Source organism: Pteropus medius, unplaced genomic scaffold, assembly GCF_902729225.1.
Source record: "Pteropus medius unplaced genomic scaffold, Ma_sr-lr_union100, whole genome shotgun sequence".
NCBI lineage: Eukaryota > Metazoa > Chordata > Mammalia > Chiroptera > Pteropodidae > Pteropus > Pteropus medius.
Genome location: NW_024350924.1, coordinates 3,820,355 through 3,840,490, shown reverse-complemented (window position 1 = coordinate 3,840,490; position 20,136 = coordinate 3,820,355). Strand labels below are relative to the sequence as shown.

Genomic DNA, 20,136 nt, shown 5'->3' with positions numbered 1-20,136 from the left:
GGACCGCAGCCGGAAAGCGGAATGGAACCGTAGAAGGAATTCTCGCGAGATGTAGAGTGCCTGTCTGTCTAGATGGGCGGAGACCCAGAGGGACACCACGTGGGGACTGTCTGAGCTGCATCTCCCGCTGGCGTTCAGTTTAGGTCTAGGTTGGAATTGGAACTGTGGAGATGAGGAAGGAAACCCCGCCTTCCCTAGTGCCTCCCGCAGCCCGCGAGTGGAATCTTCCCCCTAATGCACCGGCATGTATGGAGCGGCAGTTGGAGGCTGCGCGGTACCGGTCGGGTGAGCTGAGATCACGGGCCTGGGGTTCCCTCCGCCCGGCTCGGGGTGACCATTCCCGGGACTGATCTTTCCAGCCCGCCCCGCCCCGCCTGCCATCCTGACCCCTGCCTTGTGTCGCTAACCTCAGTTCCTAACCTTGCCTGGTATTCCTGAGCTCAGATCCGGACCCGGCCCGCGTGGTTTTCAGTGCGGTCGCCATGGAGACGAGCCCTTAAAGCCTCACCCTCTGACAGCTTGTACCTCCCTTAGATGGGGCGCTCCTGCTTGGGGCCTCCAGCCTGAGCGGCCGCTGCTGGGCTGGCTCCCTCTGGCTTTTCAAAGACCCTTGTGCCGCCCCCAACGAAGGCTTCTGCTCTGCTGGAGTCCAGACGGAGGCCGGAGTGGCTGACCTCACTTGGGTTGGGGACAGAGTTATCCTAGTGGCTTCCGATTCAGGTGAGTCATTTTTCCATAGGTGGAATGGAGGCCAAGGGGTACACGTCGGGCTTGGTTCAATCTTTAATGTCCCCACTCAGTACTTTGGAGGAGTTTGAGGATGTTGGTCCCCAAGGTGGGAAATAGCTTTTCCAAGATTCTAAATTGCCTGGTGGGAATTTCTAGCAAAATCCACAACAAAATTAAGAAATAGGCTGGAACCATTTTTCTTTCATGTAACCTTCCCTGTATCCCTCCAATCCAGAACAACGATAATCTTGATCTCAAAGATGGTGCTGAAGCCAATCTGTGCTCTTTCCAGTTCTTTCTATTTTCTTCTTAAATGCCTTCATTCAACTTTCTTTGTTTTAAATGTCAGGCTCAGCAGTGGAGGCTTTGGTATTTTTTAAAAAATCAGAATTTGGGTGCTGGCAGGCATTGCATGGAAGGGTAAATGTGGACATTAAAAATTGAGCCTCTCTGACAGTTGAACACTACATGTTCAAGACAACTTTTGAGAAGGGGAGGTTGTACTTAACCAGTCACTGTGCAAGACATTGAATTATTCAACATAATTTTAAAGACTGTAAGACATTTATTTAAATTGTTCAACAAATATATAATAATTGGGAAGGTTTAACCACACCGGACTATGTGTTACACAAACAATTGTGGAGACCTCATCTTTTTCCCTGGGAACTTATTTTCCAATGTTTTCTCACTGGAAGCAGAGTAATAGATTTTACCAGCTATTCCATCTTTACCTGGCTTTTTATAGAAGCCTTCCCTACCTGTCTGGTAATGCTAGTATAAAGCCAGATGGCTTGGAAGTTAGCAAAACCCTTTAATATGAACTTTGCTTTTATAGGAATAACTTATTTTGTTAGTTTAGTGACAATGGACAACTTGAATCCTAAAAGCGAATTACTGTCTCTATATAATCCAAGTTCATTCATTTCCCTCACCCTCCATCTCATCCCTAACAGGTGCTGTTGAATTGTGGGAGCTGGATGAGAACGAGACACTCATTGTCAGCAAGTTCTGCAAGTACGAGCATGATGACATAGTGTCTACAGTCAGTGTCCTGAGCTCTGGCACACAAGCCGTCAGCGGTAGCAAAGACTTCTGGTGGGTCCTTGTTCTCATTGCTCCTGTCTCTTGGCCTCCTTTGGGTGTCTTTATTATCCTATTAGCCTCATTAAGTAAAGTCTTGGGATCATTATAAGAATGTAGTGACTAATTATGACATGTCGTAAAGCTTCCTTGGAGATTTTGCAATCCATTGTAAATAGATGGTAACAGAAGCCCAGTAGGCAGAAACATAGGACATGTCAGTTAAAGGAAATTTCTTGTTGAAACACATATTTTTATGTTGATAATGTACGTGAAAATTATCTGTTTCCTTTTGCTTCTTAGCATCAAGGTGTGGGACCTTGCTGAGCAGATGGTACTGAATTCATACCGGGGTGAGTGCCCGTTCTTTCCTTTGCAGCTCTGGCCTTAGCTGTATGTCTGTAGTCTCCCCTTTGGGCTCTTTGAACTTTGCGTGGATATTAGGGGCAGCAGATCCTTGCTCTCCCGCCTGGTAGTTTTCTTTCCAAACTATAGGCAGGCCCCAGTGTCCATCCCTTACCCTTATCTTAATTTCCTTATTTCTGTTGATGACCTCACCACCTTCTTGGCCACCTGAGGCTCAAACTCAGTCCTCCTTCCACTCCTCCTGCTTTCCCATTGTCCGCTGATCACCAAGTTCTTTTGAGTCTTTCCATTTGGTCAGTGACCTTCCTTCCCATTTCTTATGCTCCCATTGACTTTCAGACGGTGGCACCCATCTCATCTCTCCACTCGTAATCTTTGGTCTTTCCTTGGTCCCTTGTGGCTTACAGATTAAAATCCCATTTTCTTGTCATAGCATTCAAACCCTTTTACAGTAGATCCTTGGCATTCTTTAAGTATAAATACTGAGGCTTGTGAGTCTTGAACTTTTGAATATTCATGTACTGTATCTTCATGAAGATAATGTCTAGAGTGTTAATATGCATGTGGCTAAGAGAGGTGGATGCTAAGTGATCATGCGGTTCACTCAATGGCCAGGTGCTTTTCTCTGCCAGCCCCCATCACTGAACTTTACCCAGATGCTCTTCCTTTTGCTCTTTGGCTCTTAGGGAGAAGCCCCTTTTGTTTTATACCTTTGGTTTTTATACTCCTGAGCATCATACCATGGGAGGGTTTAGGATGGGTGAGAGGTGTGCGTTCTTTCTATGCAGTGGGAGAAGTGCGATTGTGAAAGCAGAGGCGGAAAGGGGGCCCTGACGAATTATAGGCAGCTTCTCAGATAAATTCTAGGAAAGAGACCATTCAAGAATTCCCTTAAAACTCTCAGTGTCCAGAACTCCCTTGAAAGTTTGTGTATACTATCTGTAGGCATGTGTCCTACCATGTGAAAACTGCTATTCCAGGATGTCTTAACAGTAAATTCCTTCACTACTCTTACTCAGCCCCTAATTTCTCTTTTGTTGTCGTTACTAATTAATTTTTTCCAAATCTTTTTTCGGTTTTATAACTCCATCAACATTTCCTTTTAGGTTTTGTCTAATTTCTCTCTCCTTTACAGCTCACTCTGGGCCGGTCACTTGTGTTGCTGCCTCTCCCCACCAGGACTCCGTGTTTCTTTCATGCAGTGAGGTGAGATGCAGCCTCTTCTTTCCTTCCCACTCTCTAACCACACTCAGACTCGCTGGGCCAGAGTCTAGTGTGGAGACCTCCAAGCTGGCAACTGCTTCTTTGGATTCAGAAGCCCTTTTTCTGTTCCTCTGTTTCTAGGATAGTAGAATTTTACTCTGGGATACACGCTGCCCCAAGCCAGCATCACAGATGGGTGAGTCTGGGAGCCAGTGGTGGGAGTGTGGTACTAGGACCCCACCTGGAAGAGGCGTTCCTTTGCCAGAGGCAGAGGCAGAGTTGCCAGATGCCCAGTCACAGTGACATAAGTGACAATAACTGTTTCTTTCCCAGTGAGGCTCTGCTGATGTCATTTTGTGCAGCAAGTACCAAGAGGAAGGGCCAGTTCCTGGGTGGGCAGTTTACATTTCTGGGATGGATGGACAAAAGAACCAGAGTTGTTACCTTCATATTTTATGCTTGACACTTGTCTGTGACTCATGCCTGGAAAGGGCAGGAGGCTGATGGATAAATGGAGGTTATGAGTGAGGGTCAAGGATAAAGACACAACTGCCTCAGTGGGGTTTGAGAAACCAGATAAAGGTGCTCCTGAGATTTAAAGTGACTTCATCTGAGAAGCTTCTCCGAGCTGGGCTCTGAGTCATGTTCCCGACCCCTCTTCTCTCCTTTGCAGGCTGCAGTGCCTCTGGCTACCTTCCTACCTCACTGGCGTGGCATCCTCAGCAGAGTGAAGTCTTTGTCTTCGGTATGGCAGCACACCAGACTGCGCACTGACTCTGGGAAGGGGGAGGATGAAAGAAGGAGTGCTCCCTCCTAATGCACAAGGCTTCAGCTGCTCAGTCCCGTTAGCACACCCGGGCACTAGATGGCCTGTACTAATGGGGGACGGGGGAGACGGGATGACCCAAAAGTGCTTTTGGTTTAGCTTTGGGGAATATGATGATTTTTTTCCCAGTAGATTCGAGTCCTTATTGTTTTGTTCTGGCTCCTACTTTCTGGGCATGGCTAGGAATCAGTGGGCCACAAAGCAATTGGATTACTATGTACAGCAGGTCCTCAAGTAATGTCATTTCATTCAACGTTGTTTTGTTACATTGATGAGAAGCCATAGGAACTTAACTCTTGTTTAAACCAGTTAGCCTGTGGTACAATTGGTTTTGTTATGTCAGTTTGCTTAAAATCGCAGAACCTAACGATGACGTTAACTGAGTATTTCCTGTGTAGGGAATTCTGTTCTACTGTGGATAGTTGTGGCGCTATCATGGGGTTGTGGCTGTGTATATGGTGACATAGTTTGTGTTTAAATTAATAACTACATCATCCATTAATTTAACTTTCACAACTACCCGATGACTAATTATTCTTACTTTACAAAAGAAGAAACTGGTGCTTAGCGTGGTTAACTTGTCTAAATTGAGGAACTAGCCTTCAAATCCAGGTCTGGTTGACCCCAAAGCCCATGCTCTTAAGCACTGATGCGCCCTCCTTTCTGCAGGTGATGAGAATGGGACCGTCTCCCTTGTGGATACAAAGAGTGCGAGCTGCGCCCTCAGCTCAGCTGTGCACTCCCAGTGTGTCACGGGGCTGGTGTTCTCCCCACACAGGTAATGTTCTGTGTCATCAAGGGCCTGGTAGATGTGAATGGGCACAGCAAGGGGAGATGCTTCTGCTGGCAAAGCATAGCCTCTTAGGTAGCTCCTGGAAGCAGACCTGCTCTAGCTGAGGTTCCAGAATGTCAAAGCTCTCCAAAGACTGTAGTCTGTTTTTAGGTTGTACAGTCTCTTTCTGCAAGTGGCTAACACCCTGCTCAGCACCCAAAACAGTGACTCTCGTGGCTTCTAGGACTGTGTGATTGGGAAGGCCTGTTTCTGGGTTATTGCTGAAGCTACAGGGAGGGACTAGATGGGATGGTTAATGGCCAGGACGGTTGTTAACCCTGGCCCTCCTTGTCTTCCCTTGAATGTGGACTTGAGTGGTAGGCAGACCTTAGCCCAAAGCATTAAGGATCAGGCCACCTTCTCTGGGTAACTTTAGGGTGGGGGTTGGTTGCCGGCCCAGTCAGGGTTTGTCTTGGGACCTGTGGGTTTTACCTTTCACAACCCTCTCCTTCCCCTCCTAGTGTCCCTTTCCTGGCCTCTGTCAGTGAAGACTGCTCTCTTGCTGTGCTGGACTCTGGCCTCTCCGAGGTGTAAGTGTGAAGTGGAGGGCTGTGCTCAGGAATCAGGGAGGGGTGCATGGGTGGCTGGGTCCTTCTCTTCAGAAAGTGCATTGTCTCGTTCAGGGGGACTGGTGATAGAAGCAGGCTGGCTGTCGACCATGTCCCTGGCCCTGGGGCTGACTCACAAACAGCTCTGTCCTTGGTAGAGGAGGAACGTGGTGGCAGGTGGAATTTCTAAGTCCGGCATTCCAGCTGTCTCCCAGGAGGGCACAGCCTACCTTTTGTGCATAAAGAACCACAGACGTGAAGGGCAACCTGTTACAGGATGAAAGGCATCAGACAGATGATCTGAATTGTACTTCCTTCTTTACCATGATTTCTGTCTGATCTCCGCTCACCCATATCACTGCCCTTGCTCTGGTCACCACTTCTTCATCTCTGAAAGTAGGGCAGTGGATTAGATGATTCCTTTGTGTATTAGATGATTTCTTAGAAGAAATCCTTTGCGTAGCTGCGCTGCTCTCCTGGTGACAAGGCCACACATTTGGTGAAGTGTATGTAACACATCCAAAAAGTGTGCCCTGGATGTGTTGAGTTCTCTTTCTTCTCTAAGTCACTTTTTTGTCTTGTCCCTTACTGTGCCCAAACTTTTTCTCTCTTCTAGGTTTAGAAGCCGAGCCCATAGAGACTTTGTGAGAGATGCTACTTGGTCCCCGCTCAGTCCCTCCCTCCTTACCACAGTGGGCTGGGACCATCAGGTCATCCATCACATCGTGCCCACAGAGCCTCTCCCAGCCCCAGGACCTAACAGTGTTGCTGAGTAGCTTGGATTTAAGACAAAAAACAAATCCCCGTGAGCGGCCAGTCGCTTTGCCGCTGCCCTCGCAGTTCGTGAGACGGCGCAGGAGCCTTACGCTGCGTGTCCATACTCCAGATCCGTGTGGCCACCGGGCACGTCGCTCGGCCTGGGGGTGGCGGATTCTGCAGTCCTGTAGTCATAGGGAAAAAAAACTTTCTTAAAAATAGATATGTATGTATGAGTGTGTGTGTAGATAACATAGTTTTTGATGAGGAGATAAAAAATCCATCCTACATCGTTCCCAAGGCCTATCCACACCCCCCTCCCCACAGACTGTCCCCCTAAAAAAGTCCACAGAAGGGTTTTATGCTCCCCAGGTAGCAGTGCATGAGGAATCGGCTATGTCTGGATGAGGTATGAGATGTAGGCACTTCTGGATTCTAGGAAGCAGCTCATATACTGCTCATAGAAATAGAAGCAACTTAATATTTTATAGAGCTATATTCACCTTCATCATAGGTGGCAATGCTTCCACTCACAAAAATCCAGCCCAGCTCACCTCGAGGAAGAGCCAGGACACCCTCCCCACAGTTCTGCACACCTTGCCATTAAACTGAGTCTGAAATCCATGTTCTGGCAGAATGAAAGGTTTGGCTGGTGCCTGTGTAATGCTCGACCCCCGATACCCAGAGTCGTGTATGTGAGAGAGGAGTGTTTTTTGGTCATAGATGCCATAGAAACAAGTTTGGGGATGGTGGAGCACTTCAGAGCAGTTAAGTTAAAAACTGACAGACTTGCAGAGAAATATCTTGTCACTTTTCCTATCTGAAAGCAGCCTGGGGCCTGACCTCTCCTGCCTCTGGGCCCCTTTCTGTGGACATAGGAAGTCTGAATGCTCCTTTTTGGACTCTGAAGATTTTTAAATTGCAGGATCAGATTGAGAATCAGAAATACTGACTAATGAAATAAAACATTTAGGCTTTTTTGGTCTGTCTTTTGAACCGTGTGTGTTATGTGCAGTTAGACATATTTCACCTAGATGAGTTGTTAGAGTGTCAGTCTTAGGGCTTATTATTTTTATTATTATTATTTTTTTATTATTATCATTTTATTATTTTAGCTTCCCTAGCTCCCCAGAGTAGCTAGTTGGAACTTAAGGTGAATGTTCGGTTAATTGGGTTTGTGGACTGGTTACTGCCAGTTAGAAGTCATGTACTTTTGTGCTTTACAAGTTTAGTTTAGCTAAAATCACATGAAACTTGGACAATTTGAAGGAACATGGACAAGATTTATGATTAAAGCTTCCACGTTTCACCCTTGCCAAGCATGAGCTCTGTTCTCAAAATTACCCTCGAGTAAAATGGGAATTTGTGGCCATCTAGTCTGCGGCACTTGGGGTGATGTAGGAATAAGGCCCTCCCTGTTCCTAACTATAAGTTCCTGCGAGAGTACAGAGTGCGTGGGTAGAAATGTAGGTTCTTCCAGGAGGTAAAAGCTTCAAATCTATGATGATTTAGAGGCAATGCGGGGTGGGTATTGAATTTGCATAGCCCTATTCCTTGTGGACTTAGAATGACAGAGAGAAAACTCAGTAGAAGAAATAACAATCCACGGAAATGTATGTATGTGTCAAGGTGGTTAAAATGACATCAAAGAAGGAAAACAGTTTTTGAAGAACCACATTACTGTAAAAAATGTTGGTTCGGATTCAGATCTGTGCTGATGAGAAACCCACATTTATTTTTTGCCAAGACATTTGCAGACCTAATCAAAGTCACAATAGGAATGACCACAGTTTTGGTTGAATTGTGACCAAAAAAGATTGCACAACACAGAAAGTGACCTCAAAATAATGAGAAATGTAGTACTGCATGCCAAGTTATTCACTAGGTCTTTGGCTTGAGAATAGTCATATGAATATGGACTTGGTGATTGACAGGTGGGAACGGGCTCATTTTATTTTGTGTGTTTAAAACAACACATTTAATTTCACTGGTTCAAGTGTCTGAACGCTGGAGTAAGCCCATTTCCCTATCTTCGTTGTTACTCTGAAGTCCATTCACCTGACCCACTATGTCCCACTGCTGCTCAGGTCACAACAAACACATGAAGGCTCGAGTACAGCTGGCACCAGCGACACTGGGCTGATGCCAGAGGTATCTCTCCTGCCCTGCTGGACAGCAGGAGGCCAGTTCTTTAATAAACAGCTGTACAGGCATTACTCCCTGGTTCACAATCATTGCAGCAGCAAATCACCCAAGCTCTGACTGCTCTGGTCTCCCAGCCACGTCTCTGAGCCGCATGTCAGGAAGGGCAGGGAATCGGGGCCCTTCAGAGGATTCCAAGACTTTCTTGCCACATCCAGACTTAAAAGTAAAGGGCTCAGATCTTCAAAAGGCAGATTCTTGTTACATTTGGACAGCACAAATATTCTTTGTATTTCAGTAGTTGTTTGACTTGATTACTTTGTATCTACAAATTAAAGCAATAGAAAAAAGATTTGTTTCAAAATACGCTTGCACAAACATTACTTTCAGTAAGACACACTGACTATTTTGATGTGCTCTGGGGAAGCTTTTGAGCACCAAAGGAGAGCCAACATATGTGGAAGGAGCTGAGGATTTGTGATCAATCACTGTAGCAAGTTTCTTACTCTCCATTTGTGGGTCTCACTGAACACACCACTATGATTACTTCTGTAGGAAACTTGATTTTATGCGTTAAAAGGGTAAGCAAGCTTTAGCCTCAATTTTGAGCTACTTAAAATTCCTCAAGAACAGCAGCCAGCCTATACAGCATGGTTTTGGAAAAGTAAACAGACTAGTCTTAGACCCAAAACATTTTCTCAGGTTGTCCATCAAAAATGGGCAATTATGGAGTTTTTCCTTCTTCATTATTCATTACATGGTCACAGGACGAATACAGTCCAGAGAGGGAAGAGAGAAGGCCAGGAGAGGAGAGGAGGGTCTGACTCTTAGACAACACAGTCCTCATCTCACAGTCTCCTTTTATGGTTTAATGTAGCCCTCAACTTATTCTGCAGCTTCAATATGGAGTAGATCATTACAATTCAAAAGATCAGTAAATAAAGAGTTTAATTCCCAATGTCCTTTAACTTTGTGGTGGGAGCCCAGCCAGTGCCATCCACTGAAAGTCCCTTCAGTGACTGTAGACCTTTCACCTGGCCCATGAAGCGGGTTAAGTTCTTCACTTCAGGAGGCACCATGTTATAAGCATTAGGAACTTCCGTTTCAAACTAAGCTTTTCCACTTCACTAGTAAGCCTCAGCTGGGGCCTCACACTAAAATTAAGGAAGCTTGTTTGGACATAGTACTTACCTCTATTACTTTATTAAAATATTCTTTTTTGAACTGCCTCCATTTTTAAACTTAAATAATATCTATGAGGCGTGGCTCCATAGGGTAGTGGTTAGCATTTCTGTTTTACACGCAGAAGGTCCTGGATTCACAGCCCAGGTGGAGCCACAGGCCATACCCCAGGTGCGCCTGGCCCCGGGTGCACGCGGCAAGCATGTGGGAGGAGACACCCCGCCTTCAGAGATTCAGTTCTTAAGGAGAGATGGCAACATGCATAGGTCAGGGGTGGAAATGTGGGGCGGGGGGGCATTAAAGAGGAGAAAAAATAATAAAAATAAATAAATAATATCTATGAAAGGATGGTTTTTTGGATAATATACATTTTCAATACATACTAAAACACATAAACATTAAAATTTTTAAAAGCACAATCAAAAATTATCTTTTATATCAAATATTGAGAAATAATGCTCTGGTCTACTACATTTTAAAGATGTGGTGAGACTTTGAAGTTTACATTGCTCTGTAGTCAACATTCTTTGTTTTCTTATATGATGCGACCAATTGATTTTTGCTCAGGTCGTACTCTTCCAGTTGTCCTCATGGGTGTTACAAAGAATTTGGTCAAATGCTTCGTTAAAACCAAAGTACTTCACATCTATGGTCTTGCCTTCGTCTATCTGAGTGTCATAAATACGGAAGGGGTTGCACTGCGGTGTTCAGTAAGCCAACTACAAGACATTTGTAAATGTCTTTTCTCATTTCATGAGAATAGGCTAAGCACTAGGGAGGAGTATTTTTAAGTATCTGGTGGGTGTGTAAAAATAAAAAGCAATGGTCATATTTTTTGACAGCGAGAGCTCAAGGAGAAGGATTGAGAACAGAGCAACATGGCACACCGATTTTCAACATGAGTCTCATTCAGCATCTTCCTATCCATCCTCTGCTGTACACATAGAGTCATAGTCACCAACTCTTTGGCACGGTCATCCCTGAATGGAACAGAGGTCATTCCTGGGCATCTATTGTTATATCTTGGCATTCTCAGCATTATCAGTCACTTTTGCAGGTACAGAAAAGTTAGGTCTGAGATCTAGCCTTGCCAGCGGAGGCAGAATAGGAGCCTGGAGGACTGACCTGGGTGCAGATAAACGAAGTTCAGATCGATAGGCAAATTTGGCTCTGTAATGAGTACCACATTAATAGCTAATGCCCCTGGCAGGGGTCTGGGGAGAAGGGCATATACCTAGTAGGAAATCTCAGTGATGTGGAATATGGTGGTGGTCGAGGGGGGGGTGGGGTCAGGTGTGGCAGGCATTCCACACAGAGGAGGTCTTAAAAGACAGCCAGTAAGGCCCCAGGAGTCTGGCAAGACTGAGACAGAACCCAGGCCCTGGAAGACAACTGTAGCGCCTATCATATATAGAGCAGGAAGAGAAATCAGAGCAGAGACCCAGTAAAAAGAATTAGGGCATGTGGGTTTGAAATTGGGAAACAAGTAAGAGTGTAGCCATTAGAGTTAGAAACCACACCAGGGGAAATCTAACCAATGATGCAAGTCATTGCCAAGCCCGATCCAGTGTCACTCTCAGGAGGCGTAAGTGTCTCCTGATTCAGGCTAATATTAGCTTAAGGAATGGAGGGTGACGTCTAGCATGCAGATGGGGCTCAAGTGGCCCCAGTGACGGCACAGAGCAGGAACTGGAACTCAAGTCTGTTTGGCAACAAAACTCGTTTTCCCCACTGCACTCATCCAAGAGAGACAAGAGAAAGAAACACGCTCTAGCTCTTTGGGATGTAATCGATATGCTCACCAGACTAGAAGCTCCTTGAGTGCAGAAACTGTCTTGATTGCCGTTATGTCTAGAGTGCCAAGCAGGGCCTGGCACATGCTCAAGGAATATTTATTGAATATATAAAGGAAGGCAAAGATGGATGAACAAATAGAAACAGTCTCTGTTAGGTAGACCGTCCATCAGGTTTCCGCAGTTTCAGTGAAATATCCTCACCCTAAACCTTTGATACCATTATTGTTTTTATTCCATGATATTTAAGCAATCTGCTAATTTTTAAAAAGTTGATTTTCCTGGTTTCTGCACACTGGATGTGAAGCAAATTCAACCATGAGTCATGGTTATTTCCCCATGTCATTTATTGTACTGACACCTGGTTACTACCCTGGTGACATGTGGATTATTATGTGAGCAGCATCTATCTTTGGAAGGATGGGCATATTGGATACACTGAGAACATCTGGTTTCTGGTCCTCCATGATAAAGATTCAGACCCTAAAATATAGGACCCACCCATGGTCTGAGATCTTCTGTAGCCAAAAAGGGAAACTGATGCATCATAGAAGCATTTGGCCATGGACCTATTTCGTTTATCCTTCATATTGTTGTTGTATTTTTTAAAGTTGGCTCTCAGGTATCCAGCATTGTATTCATTGTATTCCCAGGTCCATTCTCACCATTGACTCATGTGCTGGCTAAAACATTGTCGACTCATAGATTGACTCAATTCAGGTTTTTGTCTTCTCTTGAGAAATCAAAGAATCTTCCAACATTGGGTCTATTTCTCTGCATGGCAACGATTAGCAGCTACTCAGAATGATATTCCCGTTTACACCAGTCTCTTCTATTTCTTGGCTCTGTGTTAGCGGATATGCACCATTGGGCTTGAACTGTTATTCCTCTAATAAAGTGGAGAGAGAGCTATTTTGTTGTGTTCCCTTCATCCATTTTCATCACCTGCCTGGTGACTGCCTGCTGGGCAACTGTCTTGGCATCGCTAATAACAGCTACTATTCACTGAGCTCTTATTATCTACAAAGAACTGACTTGACCCTCATACATTTTCTCTTTAGTTCCTATACAACCCTATGAAGTTAAGTACAAGCTATTATTTTCATTTTACAAGTGTAAAAGCTGAAGCTCCAAACGCTAAGTAACTCGCCCAAGAAACTTCTAGTTGGCGATACTGAGTTGCAAACTGTGGCCCACCTGAGTCCAAACTGTGGGCTTTTAAACTTCATATGACACTGGTTCCCTAACCAATATTCTTATAACAATAGAATTACTGCTCTCACAGTGTTTCTTCTCATAATCAGGGCTGAATACTAGGAAGAGGGGCTGAGCACGGCCCTGGCTTCACCATGGCCCGAGACGGATGCCCACTCCATGCCAGTGCCAGACAGAGCTGTGGCTTTGCTGACTCTGAGAGTTGTGGCTTTGCTAGAGACGGAGGTCACTGTGACTCTGGGGCAGCAGCCCGTTAATCACGATCCCTGGCTATGCACGCGTGTGTGGTGTGGCTGCCCCAGTGCTTTCCTGGATTGTCCCAGGGAAGTTCATATAAAGGGGCCTGAGCTCTAGCCTTGCAGCCTTCCGGCCACGGAGATGGGGAGGCTGCTACTGCGGGGTGGTGAGCATGGCAGGTTCCAGCCTTTATGGTGTCACTCAGTCCATGGGATATCAGGCTTCCTAAGTTTGTCATATCTCTGGTGTCTGAGAAGCAGCGGGGCTTCAGGTGGCCCGGATTGGGTAGAGGTGGGATGGGACACAGTGAGGGCCAGAGGAGCCCAGGGAAGAGTGATCGAAGCAGTGGTTTTCAAACTTGGCTGCGCAGTAAACCCGGCCTGGTTTCCCCCTCAGACCAAAGAAATCAGAATCTCTGCAGGAAGATGGCACTACTCTTAAATTTGAAGAGTTGGGAACCACTGGCCTGGAGCATCTTCTGGGACTTCTGAAAGTCATCGTTGGCCCTGTGCACAGCATGTGTGTATACACGAGGTGTTTATTGAAGCAAAAAGGAGCTTAGATAGACCCGGCTCCACTGGCTCAACTTAGAGAAGAGGAAACCAGTGAAAGTGCGTGTGTCTCCATTTGCGCCTCTTCATCTGGTTGTGGCGCCGAGTGGCTGGGGGCACTGGAGGACCCGAGTGTGTGCGGGGCGAGTCCCTCTGGGCAGGCGTGTGAATCCGTGTGATTCCTTGCTGTTCCCTGCGGGGCTGGTTCTTGTGCTGAGGCACCACCCTGTGGAGGGGGTCGTGTCCTTCTCTCCAGAGAGGAGGAGGCTCCCCGGCTGAGGCGTGCTCCTCACTGCGCGTCCCCTGCACTCGCACCCTGCTCTGGCTCCGATGTCAGAGGTCACTGATCCAGCACCGTTCAGCAGAGATGCTCTGTCACCTGCTGTTTGTGTCGCTCCCTGTGTGCTGGGATCCAGACCTGAGGATTCTCGTCCTCTGGGACCTCAGCAGTGGGGGAGGACCGGATGTTAGTGTAGTTTGGGATGTGTGTCTGTGTGTGGGGGGGGGGGGTGCCGGGGGCCTTTTACAGTGGCCTGGCCTCTCGGGCTGTGTCTACACTGCTCTGCAGAAGCTGAATTCCATCTCCTTCCTTGGTCTCTGCCAACTAATGCATGCTCTCCCCTGCCAGGTGCTGCCCACAGACTGGCGTGTTATTTCACCAGATGGGCACACGGTCGACCCAGCCCTGCCTGGATCTAGCCAGGTGACCCGGCCCCCCTTTCTCTGTACCCGCCTGGTATTTGCCTCTGCCTCAGTGCGTAACGACCAGATTGTTTCTAAGCTTTTACAGCATGAGAGAATTCTCTACCCAGAGTTCAACAAGCTCAAGGAGAGGTGTGTTCGTACTGGACATGGTGGTCATATTTTCAGATATTACAGAGGGAGAAGAATTAAGTCTTTTCTCCTGTTGCTCGTCAACTTCCCTCCGAGTCTTCAGGTGCTAGCTTCCTCTGAGGCGGGCTGCGGAGCTCCCCTGACTCGGGAACTTCCCGATGAGGGAACTACTCGCTGAGCTCGGTCTTGTCCCCTTGCCTTGTGGGTGCCGTTGCCTCTGCCTGGAACGTCCTTCCTGCTCTTCATGCCTGGCAACCCCCAACTCACCCTCTAAGCCCAGTGTGAAAATTTGATCCATTAATTCTGTGAAAGTGCTTCAGAGAGGGTCTGCATGTCACAAATGCTTCATGAACGCTAGCATTTTTATTGCCATGTGTCACCTGCAACTCCCAGGCGTTGAGCCCCCCTAGGGAAGGGGCCGTATCTCTTTGTGCCCGTGGCCGGGTAGTGCCCAGGGTTGGGCTGGCTCGCAGAGAGTGCTTCTCTGAGTACTCCTTTCTCCAGAACTCCTGGGTTCTCTCTCTGTCCAAAGGGAGGCCTGTCGCTGCACGGTTATAGATGGCCAGGGCGGAAACCCCATTGTCACTGGCTCATGGGCTCCCTAAGAGCAGGGAAGAGCGTGTCTGTCTTGCTCAGTGTTTTATCTCAAGCACCTAAAGCTGTCAATGGCACATAGTAATTGCTCGATAAATATTTCTGACTAAGAAAATGTGTGAAGAGAAATATTTCAGGCCCCTTTCTGCTTTTCCTTTTCACGGGAGCACAGGGGAGGGGGAGAGACTTTGGTGGACTTCGGACGGCCTGGGGCATCCCGGGGGATGCCTGTGGCTCCATCGCTCTCCTCTCTTTCCCTTCCTTCCCCTTTCTTGTGCTCTGCGCTGCTCTCTCCTTCCCTCCGCCGGCCCTTTCACTTCCCCTGTATCTTCTCATTGTTCCCCAAATGAATGCAGCAAAAACAATGGTGACTGCAGCTGCCCATTGGGGCGGGACCCAGCTTACCAACTCTCTCTTTCTCCCCCACATCATAGGAACAGGGAGCTGAAAACTGCTCTCCATAGGGGGTTGGAACTTTGGCACATGGAGGTGAGACTTTGCTGTAACCATCTTCTCGCTGTGTATGTGGGTGGGGGGGTGATGGTGGGAGGCAGGGGCATGGAGTGGAGAAGCCAGCTTGGCCGTGGGGAGAAAAGCTCGTGCAGGCATCTCCCTGAGTCCTGACCTGGCGCTGGATTCAAGGGCTCCCCCGGCCTCTCCACCGAAGTTCCCACAGGTGGTAAAAAAGGGAGTAGGGGGGAAATAAGGGACAAAATGGGGTGCTCACAGTTGTTTAGGACAAGAATAAACCCCAAAGCTCACGGGCCTGGGTTTCCTCACTTTATAAATGGAGCTGGTGATATCAACCACAAAGGGCTGTGTGGGAGGAAAGGAAGTAACATAAATAAAATGCGAAGCTTTGCCCCTCGGCAGTGACTCCGATCCAACACATGCTGACTGTTTTACTAGCGCATTACCCTCCTCAGGGCGATGTGGAAATGAAAAACTGCCTTCCTGTTCTCTGGAGAAGCATTTCCCCAATTTCACAGCTGAGGTCAGGGACAGAGGCCACACCTGCCTCCTCGCCTTAGGCAATGAGCTGCTAGAGAGGGTGACATGGCTGCCTGGGAGTGTGCGGCGTTGAGCTGGTACAGGACCTCCTGTGCAACGGAGGGAGGACTTGGGTGTTGGTGGGAACTGGCTCTGTCCACTCCAGGTCTCACCTCTCCCTCTGTGACCACTTTTTGAAGACTCGTTGTGTGCCAGGTGCTGGGCTAGAGGCTTTGCACACGTCACCTCATGATTACTCAGAAGAGACTTTACAGAGTGGTTGTTCATGTTTCATATTTTTAGAAATAGAAAGCCAAGAGCGAGAGGTATTAAGGAATTTGCCTTATTTTGTGCAGGTGTTCCTCAGAGGTCACCCAGCTGGGAGGTAGCAAACAGATCGTGGACCCAGGCCTGCCTAACTCTGAATCCGACTAAGTTGCTAATCATTGCATACAGGACTAGCCCAGAATTGTTTCAAGTTCAACACCAATAAGTTAGAAGTTTCCAATAGTGTTTTCGCTGTGGGAAAAAAAGTGTAGAAAAAATAGGAAAGAAAAGTCAAATAGCCAATGAACAAAAGATCAGAGACCAGAACCCCTGTCAGACCTGGAGTCTCTGGTGCCAAGTTTTGCAGCCCGGACCCAGAGAAGCTCATAGATCTTTGCGGAAATTCTGGCCCTTGACTCAGTTTCTGTCCCCCAATCCAGTCAGGGGAAGAATGTCAGTGCTGGGACAGGTCGGCAGGGGCTGAGCAGTCCCCTGAGCCAACAGCAGAGAGGCAAAGCGCCGGCCAGTGGCACCACGTTTTAGGCGGCTGAGCTGGACTGAGCCCCTCCCATCCCAGGCTGGCGCTGTTTTTGTGCGAGCTGCTCCCCAGTGCTGTGTGGCCTGGGGCAGGCTGAGGTTTACAAATGCTTTCCTGCTGCTTGAATTCCTCATTCCTCACTGTTTAGCCCCTGGTGCTGGGAGGGGCTTTTAAGAAAATTCGAATTTCAAAGACCTGCCTTCCTTACCTCCAGTCACATCCCTGGCCTCCACAGGGCCGGGGACCAAGGGGCCTGTCTGGAGGTCTGGTTCTCCTTGCCTCGCCCCTGCCGGTTCACCACTATGCTGTCCACACTCGCCCACCGGGAAAGGCTTATCGATTCAGTCCTCACCCTCCTGAGGACATAAGCTTTGATGGTGTGGACCTCTGCTTCTCGTACCCTGGACTACGAGGCAGCCCCACGCGTGACCTGTGGACTTTTCTCTTCTTAACTGAAGTGTGGCCAGCCTGGCAGCTCCAGAATCTGGAAAGAACTCTACTCATATCGTGTCTGGGCTCGTGGCATAGGACGGGCATGTGGCGGGAGGCGAGAGCAGGCGAGCAGTCACAGAGGTTCCTCCACTGCCATCACCCTAGGGGGGTTAAGCCAAGGAATGCTGAGCAGGTGGCCTTCGGTGGCTCTTTCTCTCGGTCGTATCCAGGTCTTGCTCCAGCCCTTCTGGGTGAGGCCTTCTCTGTGCGGCTTCCTGGACCCCCGCGGGCAGGCAGGGAGCCTGCATCCTCGTGCCTCCGACCCTGCTGGCCTGCACTTCTCTGTTAAATCATTTGATATGTTGGCTCAAGTCTGCCTTTCTCACAAGCCTGTGGGCAGGGCCTGCGTCTGACTTACCTTTACGCTTCCAGAGCCTGGCTCAAGGGGCCCATAAATAAAGGTTTCCTGGATGATGCTCTTTCTGGACTGTTTTGTCTGGTTCTCTGGCTGCCTCTCACTTTCCAGCAGCTCCTGTTTGCTTGCCAGAAGGAAGCACCACTCAGCTCACGGCCAAGGCCGCTGCTCTCTGCTGCTGTCTCTGGGGACCGCACATCATCCGAACAGCTTATGATGCATCTGGAAAGGTGAGTGGGTGCTGCCCTGGAGAGTCAGCACGCTGAAGGGAGGGAGCTATCTCGGGCTCAAACCCCCAGAGCTGCCCAGGCGCTATCCTTGAGCTGTCCCGTGTGCCTGCCGTGGTGCACCTGCGAGTTTGGGGGTGGAGGGACAGGAGCAAGGATCGGCCCCATTAGACCGCAGGCCTCCTTTAGGAAATCAGAGGGAGGTGATGTAGCACCAGCCACCACATTATCCTGGAGAGAGGGCCGTGGGCCTGGCCTCTGCCATCTGGAGTTCGGCCGTGGATGTTCGCTGTGCAGCAGATGGCTGGCATCAGAGAGGCAGCCGAATCACCAACCACTGCCACAAAACCCCAAACAGGAATGCCCAGTCAGGCGCAGCTTTCAGAGCACATGTCTTCATGCAAACATTATGAAGCCAGACAGAGAATAGCTCAGAACTCTTTCTGGACAGGCCGGCTCTGAACTAATTTGCTCAGTCGTCAAGAATCTAGTATTTGCAGATGAGGAAACTGAGGCAGATGCAGAACCAAAGAGAGGCCGGGGTGTTTCTGTGTGTGGTTCCACGGGGGAGTGGCTTCAACGTGGGTGGGAAGAAGAGTGGCCCAGGCGAGCGCGGCTCATCGGTGTTGTTGTCAGTGTTGGTGTTGGTGTTAGTGTTGGTGTTGGTGTTTGTTGGTGTTGATCTTGGTGCGACAGCCATGCAGGACTGAGGGAGGCCTACCTTCACCCAGCTGGGCGACCTTAGGCAGATTAGTTAACCCGTCTGAGGCTCAGTTTCTACAACTTTAAAGTGGAGACATTTGTACTTAGGGTACTGGCCAGATGGAAATTAAATTACATAATTCATGTAAACCCTTATACATGTGACCTGGCAAGTGCTCAGTCATACTTCGTCGTGGTGACAGCTTTCCGGATGAGACGAGTTTTAATGCTTTCTTAAATGGTAGAAAGACGGAAGCTCTTCTACCGCCATGGGACAGCACTGCTTTACTCCCGACGGTTTTTGCAGACCTCTGTTAGCACTTGTATCAGGCCTGGGAACATTTGTTTTCTTGTTTGACTCCTGCTGGTTTCCATGGATACTCTCAGGATGGCATAGATCCAGAGGCACAGCTGTCCCTAACCAGCACTTTGTTCCAGGGGCAGCGTCTCAAGTGGACGGCACAGCTTGGGCGGGCCCCACGGGTAGAAATAGTAGGGAAGCCTGGGTGACCGATGCACAGCTAGTTAGCTAGCACTGTGATGATCTGACTTGAGGATTTTCCTATCTTCTCCTCTTGCCCTTTACAGACTCCTGGATTTTGTCAATGCCTTGTCTTATGACTTACATGGAAGCTGGGAAAAGGTCGCAGGACATAACAGCCCCTGTTCTCTCTGCCCGGAGACCCCAAATCTTCAGCGAGAGAAGGAAAGGTCTCAGGTGGCCCAGACATCTGCCCCTGAGCCCAGGCCATTGGCTCTTGGTAACGAAGAGGGATTCGTGTTCTTCTTACTTGCAGGCACATGCCATCGATTACTGGTGAAAGCTGGGAGCACTCTCAGAGTAGCTCCTCATGGGGTTCCCCACCTATGGATATATGTTTCGCCTCCTCAAAACCTCTAAGAATGGGTTGCAGGCTGAAGCTATAGGACCTGCATCTCCAGGGAAGTACATCAAGCAGTCTGGCTTCTTGGGTTATTATGAGATAACAGGAAAAAAGACCTCTTCCTATTGGTTAGGCCTCTCTCACCTGCAGCCTGGGCGAGAGGCAGGACAAAGGGTAAAGGCAAGGGTGACAGCCAGAGACAGGACAAGGGAAATTCACCATCTGGGACATTTTCTTTTTCTTCAGGGGAAGTTATCTGAGTTCTTGGTAAAGGGTGAGAGGCTGGGTGGAATCTGAATAAAAGAGGGACAGATATTTTACCCCTTAAAAGAATCTTAAATGTCATAAAAGTCAATCCTGGCTTATCTATGTGGCCTGAATAAAATAATGAATATTTGGAACATGTATAATTTCAAACATTTGCAAAAGTAAAAGAACAGTATAACCTCTCCCCCTCCGCACTACCACATACCCCTCATTAACCACTCACGGCCTGCCTCGTTGCATCTCTCTCCCAGACTCCCACCCTCCCCACTACTAGATTATGTTGACACGATTCCAAAACATCCTCTCTACAGATGCTTTTTCCTCTACTCCAATCCTACTTCCTTAATCCCCATCTCAGCAAAGCTTGCTACCGAGCGGAGAAAAGAGACGTGGACCCAAGGGAGTGTGAAGCACACGAGAAGAGACTAGGAGACACAGGGCGTGTGGCTGGTCGGTTTCAAGGAGAGCTTTGAAGCACAGGTAGGACCCTGACGAACAGAAACGACTAGATAGGAAGGCAGAG

General features: G+C 48.2%; 2 protein-coding genes across 3 annotated transcripts; both read left to right on the top strand.

The window, feature by feature from the left end:
- The first annotated feature begins 32 nt into the window (after positions 1-32).
- Positions 33-7,339, top strand: WDR77 (WD repeat domain 77). Its single transcript, XM_039841185.1, has 10 exons — positions 33-285; positions 535-720; positions 1,686-1,827; positions 2,116-2,165; positions 3,314-3,384; positions 3,523-3,577; positions 4,055-4,126; positions 4,877-4,985; positions 5,501-5,569; positions 6,204-7,339. Exons 1-10 carry the CDS (start codon positions 171-173, stop codon positions 6,361-6,363), a joined length of 1,029 nt encoding a protein of 342 aa, XP_039697119.1. The 5' UTR covers positions 33-170; the 3' UTR covers positions 6,364-7,339.
- A 7,905-nt stretch (positions 7,340-15,244) lies between these two features.
- LOC120585019 (oviduct-specific glycoprotein-like) lies at positions 15,245-20,136 on the top strand. Of its 2 annotated transcripts, none has more exons than XM_039841184.1 (4): positions 15,245-15,380; positions 17,666-17,763; positions 19,051-19,223; positions 19,972-20,136. In XM_039841184.1, exons 1-4 carry the CDS (start codon positions 15,375-15,377, stop codon positions 20,040-20,042), a joined length of 348 nt encoding a protein of 115 aa, XP_039697118.1. In that variant the 5' UTR covers positions 15,245-15,374; the 3' UTR covers positions 20,043-20,136. The 2 variants fall into 2 exon arrangements, with proteins under 2 accessions (XP_039697118.1, XP_039697117.1); XM_039841183.1 differs by having other exon boundaries at positions 17,645-17,763.

Excerpts from the sequence above, each read along its gene's own strand:
- WDR77 (XM_039841185.1), top strand. The coding sequence starts at position 171 with ATGAGGAAGGAAACCCCGCCTTCCCTAGTGCCTCCCGCAGCCCGCGAG. Across the intron at positions 2,166-3,313 it reads GGTACTGAATTCATACCGGG|CTCACTCTGGGCCGGTCACT; the intron begins GTGAGTGCCCGT and ends TCTCCTTTACAG. Across the intron at positions 3,578-4,054 it reads CAAGCCAGCATCACAGATGG|GCTGCAGTGCCTCTGGCTAC; the intron begins GTGAGTCTGGGA and ends TCTCCTTTGCAG.
- LOC120585019 (XM_039841183.1), top strand. Across the intron at positions 17,764-19,050 it reads CTTATGATGCATCTGGAAAG|ACTCCTGGATTTTGTCAATG; the intron begins GTGAGTGGGTGC and ends TGCCCTTTACAG. Across the intron at positions 19,224-19,971 it reads GCCCAGGCCATTGGCTCTTG|CAAAGCTTGCTACCGAGCGG; the intron begins GTAACGAAGAGG and ends TCCCCATCTCAG.